Source organism: Triticum aestivum, chromosome 1B, assembly GCF_018294505.1.
Source record: "Triticum aestivum cultivar Chinese Spring chromosome 1B, IWGSC CS RefSeq v2.1, whole genome shotgun sequence".
Taxonomy (NCBI): Eukaryota; Viridiplantae; Streptophyta; class Magnoliopsida; order Poales; family Poaceae; genus Triticum; species Triticum aestivum.
This window is the reverse complement of record NC_057795.1, coordinates 689790510-689798290: the sequence shown is the minus strand read 5'-3', so window position 1 is coordinate 689798290 and position 7781 is coordinate 689790510. Positions and strand designations below refer to the sequence as shown.

The window sequence follows — 7781 nt, the reverse complement described above, 5'->3', positions numbered from 1 at the left end:
TCGGAGGGTGGGTGTTATTGTCGTGGCGGCGAGGGCGGCGCCTGGAACTTCTTGTCTGCCGCGACAGCCTCGGCGAGGAGGGGCGGGGGGGGGGGGGGGGGGGGGGGTGCTGGTGCTAGTCCTTGTTGTCCCAGGAGAACACGAACTCCTCCTTTGTCGATGATGCGGTATAGGACGACGGCCCGGAGACCGAGCGCGGAGGTGCCATGATACGGATGGAGATCCAGATGATCAATATGATTTTTGATGTAACTTTACCTTTTGCTTATTGTTTCGTGTCTCATTGCTATTCCATTGTATTATCTTCATAAAATTTAATTATAAGATGTCTTTAGGCCTCTTATATGTTTGTTTAAAATAGTACTCCGTATATATAGTTTCTGCCAAAAAAGCCACCCCTTCTTATTGTCCGGCGGAGGTGGAAGGAAGGCGATCGAGGAACCCTAGCCGCCTGACTAAGGAACGCCCAGATCGATCAGCAAGGTATATGCTCACGCTCTCCAAAATCTACCGGAATCTCCCCAGACTGCAACCCGATTCATGTTGTGTGTGTGTCTGCCACGGCCGGCCGGCGGTGGTGCTTCGTGACGGAACGCCTGGATATATAGTTTCTGCCAACAAAAACCCACCCCTTCTTATTGTCCGCGGAGGTGTAAGGAAGGCGAACGAGGAACCCTAGCCGCCTGACTAAGGAACGCCCACATCGGTCAGGAAGGTACGCTCACGATCACCAAAATCTACCGGAATCTCCCCAGACTGCAACCTGATCCATGGTGTCTGTGTGTGTGTCTGCCGCGTCCGGCCGGCGGTGGTGATTCGTGACGGAACGCCTGGATCTGCAATGTAAGCGGGACGGGGGTTGTGCAGCCGCGGCCAGCCGGCCGACTGGAGGTAGCGATTCGTGACGGACTTGTCCTCCTAATCCCTAACCGATATATTGTTGGCAGGCCGGCGACGATGGCGGCGGTTCGGTGCGCGGCGAGGAGGTTTAGTGGCTCCCTGCTCCAGCGAACGCAGGCGATGGTCACGGAGGAGGGACGCCGGCTCACGCCAAGCAGGCTCATGCGCTCCCGCGAGCTCTCCAGTAAGGTCTCCGGTGAGGTAACTTACCAACATCTTTAAGTTTTCTCTCATAATTTATGTATCTCACGGCATCCAGAATCGATGTAGCCAGCCATAATGGAATTCTGTGCAACCGAAACAGAAACATCTATCTACTAGTAGAAACAAAGCAAGATTACTTAACCTGACGTGAACCTGTACATCCTGACGTACTGCTGCTTGTATATCACTTAAGCAACCTATTTTGCTGGTTGATCCGAGAATGGCTTTTTACTCATCCCCAGCGATCGCAGGTGGCGGAGCGACTCCTCCTCGAGCCAGGCAGCCTCATGCGCTCCCGCCAGCTCTCCAGCCAGGTATCTAAACCAAAATTGACATCTTTTATCTCATGATTTATCTACCGACATTGATCAAGGATGCAGCCTGTGATAATAATTGAATTATGCGCAATCGAAACAGCAACATGCACATCTCTCTCTCTCTCTCTCTCTCTCTCTCTCTCTCTCTCTCTCTCTCTCTCTCTCTCTCTCTCTCTCTCTCTCTCTCTCTCTCTCTCTCTCTCTCTCTCTCTCTCTCTCTCTCTCTCTCTCTCTCTCTCTCTCTCTCTCTCTCTCTCTCTCTCTCTCTCTCTCTCTCTCTCTCTCTCTCTCTCTCTCTCTCTGTCTTCTATTTGCTACTAAACTACTCCCTCCGTTCCAAAATATAAGTCTTTTTAAAGACTCCACTATAGAGACTACATTCGGATGTATATAGACACTTTTTTTGTATAAGTTCACTCATTTTGCTCCGTATATAGTCTATAGTGGGCTCTCTTAAAATACTTATATTTAGGAATGGAGGGAGTAGAAACAAAAGCAAAATTACTTACTTAGCATCGTCATATATACTACAACTTGTTTAATCAGGCCTGAAGCAGTACATCCTGACTTACTAGCAACAGGACTGCATGCAAATCATATCTTTAAGAAACCTTATTCTTCCTGGTTGATGCCAGCATTGTTATAAGGGATAGAGACTTAGAGAGGTTTGGTGAAATAGTTGTTTATTGCTTGAGGCTCGTGAGCATATATATAGGAGTACAATGATCAACTTGAGATACAAAGCAAAGCAGGACCAAATCCTAGTCTATCTCATATTTCCTATCTAATCATTATATTCAACACCCCAGCAGTTACAACGATAGCAACGCAGACGGTGAGCCTGGAGAAGAATCCTAAGGCAAGCCGACGGACCCCCCCCCCCCCAACATACTGGTAACGGTCGATGCATCGCGGAAGGCGGAAACCGACGATGTTGCTCAAGTAAGGCGGTAGCCCTTTGTGCCATTTCCGAGGTAGCTGAGAGTGTAGGGTGGTGTAGCCGTGGTCGAGGTCGCCGTGCAAAGAATACCGTGGTCGATGTCCAGTCGGGGTGGCCGGTGTCGAGGAAGTCGTCGTGGAGCCACATGCGCAAGGAGGTGCTGCGTTAGTCATGGGCGCGGTGGTGTCGAAGTAGTGGAGAAACGGGGAGAAGCCGTTGTTGACGAGGCGATATGCCGGGTTTGCCAAACTCGGGGACACATCGTAGAAGAAAGCATGCATCGGTGTTGCCAGCACCGGGTATGCGTAGATGGACGAAGACGAAGCGCCGACTAGGCTTGCCAGGCCCGAGGACACGTCAAGGATGAAGGCACACATCGGTATTGCCAACACGAGGGATCTAAACGAGCTGTATGCCACGTTGAGAAATTGGAGGGCCAGAAGAGAAGAAGACTCGACGACGGTTGTGGCACCAATCAGCATGGGGCCGATGTCACCAACTGTGGTCGGAGTAGACGAAGTCGTCAGGGTAGATGACGGCGACGCTGGCGACGGGCTGGTGATGGAGGAAGACGAAAGGGGTGGACGGGCGGCGGCAGCGGCCGAAGACGAGCAGCGGCGGCAACGGCTAGGTTAGGAGGGCGGCGGCGGTGCTCGAAGTAGGTGAAGAACCCAAGAGCACGTCAAAGAGATGCGCGAACGGTGGCGTTTCCGTGCCAAGGGTGGCTGCATGGTGCATACAACAAGAAGTGCGGGGACGACAGAGTGGACCGTGTACCACGACGATACAACCCGAAGGGGTGACGCGACGGCAGCGTGCGTGTCGGGGCGACGACAGGAAGACCTCGGGGCGGTGGCGTGGACCACATGCCATGCTCGCTACGGCCCGATGGGGCGACACAGCGGCATCGCGAGGGTCGGTGCAGCTAAGGGGACGGCCTGGAGCGGGTGGCCACGGGACGGCGGTGGACCGCGGGCCATAGCACAGCAGCCCGAAGGGGCAACGTGGCGGTGTCACGCGGGTCGGTGCAACCATGGGGACGGCCTCAGACAATGGCGGAGGCAACAGGCTGACGCTACGGCCCAAAGGGGTGATGCAATGGCGATTCACGAGTCGGTGCAGCCGCGGAGAGAACTACGGGGCGGCGGCGCAGTGGCCCGACGGGGCGATGCAGCGACAGCCCGTTGCTCCATCGGTGGAGGGGCGCGATGAACTCGGGACAATCTTCATGTAACCTGCTGAGGCGCGCGCAACCGACGGGCCTGACCAGTCGCATGGCGCGGGCGGGGCGGATCGCGGTGCGGGCGGGTGATCCATCGGCCGCGCGCGAGGTCGTGAAAGTCGATCGGTGGAGGCGGTGTGGTGGCAGAGTCCGAGCTGAAACCGGTGACAACGGCCGGTGTGAGACAACGTGTAGACGAGCGCGTCAGCGTCGGCGCCCGGGCGGCCAACAGCAGCACCCGAGCGGCCAGACCCGAGTGGCGAACGTAACGCCGTGTAAAGTCGGCAGTACATACACGACGGAGGCGGGGTGGTGATGCAGGGTCCCGGTCGAAGTATGGCGACGACGGCCGGCGCCGGGCGACGGGTAGGCCGACGCGCGGACGATGGCTGGCCGTGACGTGCTGCCTAGGGCCGCGTGGATGTCGGGTCGTAAGAGAGGCGGGTCGAGCGCATCGGTGTCAGAGTAGAGGTGCGTGTGGATCGACGGCAGCGGCAGGCGACGCAAACCGATTTTAGATTGGAAAACCAAAAAGAAACACCGATCAAGATGACCAGCGAGAGAGAAAAATCCAGAGCAAGGGCTCGGGAAAAGTACTCTCTAGGGTTGCCGGTCAACACGACCGGTGGACGAACCTTATGTACGGGCGGCGCTGCCCCTGGCGGCGGTCATGGAGGCCGACCTCCCCGGGGGCGGCGCGCGGGTCGGAAGTGGTGGACGGCGGCTAAGGCTGAATTGGTTAGACTGATAACATCTTAGAAGGGCGAGAGAGGGATTGATGAAATAGTTGTTTACTGACTGAACCTCGTGGGCATATATATATATATAGGAGTACAATGACTAATTTGGAGTATAATACAAGGCGGGACCAAATCTTAATTTATTTCATATTTCCTATCTAATCATTATACTCAACAAGCATGATGACCTTTTGCTCGTCCCTTTAGCAAGTACTGTAATTACTTGCAATACATAAGATGGATGCTGCTGTGGCTTTGATATCTTCGGTTTGATGCACTACCTACCTAGTATTACCTCTGTCCCAAATTATATGTCTTAATTTTTTTTAGATGTGGATGTATCCAATACTAAAACGCGTCTAAATACATCCGTATACAGACAAATCTGAGACAAGGAATTCAGGGCGGACAAAGTATGATTCTGCGACTTCATTTATCGATATATACGGCAAATATGATTCTATGACTAGATGATACCATGCATCATGCATTCTGCATATATCAAACCTAACTTAACGGACAGACAACACAGTATCCTTCTTAATTACGTTATCCCTCCGCCCGAAATTACTTGTCGTAGAAATGAATAAAAATGGATTTATTTAGAACTAAAATATGTCTAGTACATTTATTTCTCCGACAAGTAGTTCCGGACGGAGCGAGTATTTAACAATCCTGGTCAGCGCTTACTTAATGATTGATGATCCAAAGCAAGCACACTGACCATTGTCCTTGCCAGCATGCTCGCAACATCGAGAAGAAAGAGGATGACTGCTGGGCGGGGTTCAATGAGACGTTAAAGAGGTTGGACGAGCTTCAAAAAAAGAAGAAACCAAGTGTTTTTCAGCAGTACGTAGAATATCGGAGGCCCAATTTCTTCTTTATTTTCCTGTTGGTTTGTTTGACAGGTTTCCATACATACATATAATCTCATTTGTCCTACCTCTCTCTACCTGCAGGCGCATGATATCCATCGACCGTGCGTTGAAGAGTTTAGTCTATGAATCTTTCAAGCTGACAGTTGTGTATGTGGCTGCTGCTGCTGCTTTCTCTGGCAATGGACTAGAAGCCTAGCCCAGGCCGTTACCAAGGAAAACGTGTGAAGACAAAGTGGAAAAATGAGAACCAAAGATGGCCGCCCAGCTTATTTTATGTTTAATTATGACCCCTGCAGTTTGTCTAGCTAGCACTATGCTATCGTACGTTGCGATATTGTGTGACATGGTATGTTATTATATCTCTACATATCTATCTATTCGAGTAGATTATGCATGAAACTGTAGCTTGAAGTAAACTGTAGATTATGCATGAGCAGCCGCATTTCCTACCCAAGCACAATGAACAATAGTCGCCCTGTCGAAAGAACTCAAACAACTTGATGCCAGCATGATGACCTTTTTGCTCGTCCCTTTAGCAAGTACTGTAATTAGTTGCAATACATAAGATGGATGCTACTGTGGCTTTGATATCTTCGGTTTGATGCACTTCCTATCTAGTATTACCTCCGTCCCAAATTACTTGTCTCAGATTTTTCAAGATACGGATGTATCTAACACTAAAACATGTCTAGTCTAGATACTCCCTCCGTCCGAAAATACTTGTCATCAAAATGAATAAAAAGAGATGTATCTAGAACTAAAATACATCTAGATACATCCCTTTTTATCCATTTTGATGACAAGTATTTCCGGACGGAGGGAGTACATCCGTATATAGACAAATCTAAGACAAGTAATTCGGGATCGAGGGAGTATGATTCTGTGACTTCATTTGTCCATATACTGCAAGTATGATTCTGTGACTAGATGATACACATGCACAATGCATTCAAAATATATCAAAGTCACACTTAACTGATAGACAACACAATATCCTTCTTAATTACGTATTTAACAGTCCTGGTCAGCGCTTACTTAATGATTGATGATGGAAAGTAAGCAAACTGACCATTATCCATGTGTATCAATCCAGCATGCTCACAACATCCAGAAGAAAGAGGATTACATTTGGGCAGGGTCATAGATTAAAATAGCCCGCAAAATAGCCACGATAGCTGCGCTATAGCTGCCCAAGAGCCTCACCGGTATGCTATGGCTGCTGCCGCGAAATCATCCACAACTCCCTGAGTGCCATACTCTTTGACGTTGTTTTCTTACCGACGGTCAACAAAGATCGATAGCACTCCCCAAAGTACCTTGCACTTGGCAATCGCTTCAATATTCCCATAGTGCTTTAAGGCAGGAGTGTAAACTATGTAGTTGTCAGAACAGGTTGCCACTTCGCTTGCCGGACACGAGCAGAGAAGGATATTACCGCTTGTAGTGAGCGACCATCGAAGAAACAGAGGACCGATCGAGAAGAGAGGAGCAGAAGCAAGACCGAGGAAGAAGTCGACGGTTCAGTTCTGTGATTTCTGTGTTGATTAAACCCAGTCTAAAGGACAGTGCACAGCTGCCTTTGCTTGGAAAGTAGCAAGTACTATGCTAGGCTTTCTCCGATCAAAAGACTGAGATGGAGAAGTAGCTAGATAGTACTAGGTTTTATCTAGTCAAAAGCCCGAGGTGGAGAAGCAGCTATGTAGTATTAGGCTTTAGCTGTTAAGAAGACTGAGCTGAACTAGTCTTTTAGCTTTAGTGCATTGAGTTTCTAGGAAGCCACCACTCTCACGTACAGCTGCCATAGGCACTTTGTAAATCCCTATAAAAGGACCCTAAGTCCTTCCATGTATCGCAGGCCATTCCACTGATAATCATCCAAGCCTCAAGTAGTACTCCTTCTCTCTCACATATGTGTGTGCATATCCAGTGTAGAAGCAAGTGAGCTATGCTATTGCTAGTACGTGTGTGTGCTGCTTCAATGAGTGCTTTGCTACTGTAGTTTGTTCATGAGGATACTAGCTAGCCGAGAATAGTTTGGGCTAGCATTCTGTTTGATGGTCCTTTCTCTTGTGGAGCTTCTTGCTCCTAAATACTCCGATGGATAGCTCACCAAGTCACGGCAGCCCAAGGCCTGGCGACAAGGCCCAGTCCTGAAAGCCGTACATGACCTTCCTACCCCCCTAAAATTCCTGCTTGCGCTCAAGCCGCTAAGATGCTCACACCAGGACCAGGATCCCATGGGTCAATCAAGCATGCAGCTAACATTATGTTCCTGACTGTATTCTTGTCCATGGCAGTGGTCCCGTGATTGGAATATCCACGGAGTTGGAACTCATGAATGCCAAGAATTGAAAATCCACATTCGCTTCGGTACACCCCCTAAACACATTGAAGGCTGAGATTAACTCGTACCCCTTCGTCACAAAGGGTAGGATGGTCTTTTTTGAAAGTACGCTGTATGCGCGCCGGTACACGACCTTTCCACCTCCTCATGGGCTGGCCCATTTATGTTCTTTTTAGATTAAAAAATTCTGTGTTTGACATGATTCGAACTCGAAACCACAGGCTGGAAACAAATTG

The 7781-nt window shown here is 49.8% G+C and overlaps 1 protein-coding gene across 1 annotated transcript; it reads left to right on the top strand.

Moving 5' to 3' along the window:
• The first annotated feature begins 720 nt into the window (after positions 1–720).
• On the top strand, positions 721–5703 carry LOC123101480 (uncharacterized). The gene is made up of 5 exons (XM_044522920.1): positions 721–843; positions 948–1101; positions 1347–1418; positions 5063–5172; positions 5283–5703. Coding segments are annotated over exons 1-5 (453 nt in total). The 5' UTR covers positions 721–841; the 3' UTR covers positions 5398–5703.
• Positions 5704–7781: the final 2078 nt, after the last annotated feature.

Excerpts from the sequence above, each read along its gene's own strand:
- LOC123101480 (XM_044522920.1), top strand. Across the intron at positions 1,102-1,346 it reads CCAGTAAGGTCTCCGGTGAG|CGATCGCAGGTGGCGGAGCG; the intron begins GTAACTTACCAA and ends ACTCATCCCCAG. Across the intron at positions 1,419-5,062 it reads CCCGCCAGCTCTCCAGCCAG|CATGCTCGCAACATCGAGAA; the intron begins GTATCTAAACCA and ends TGTCCTTGCCAG.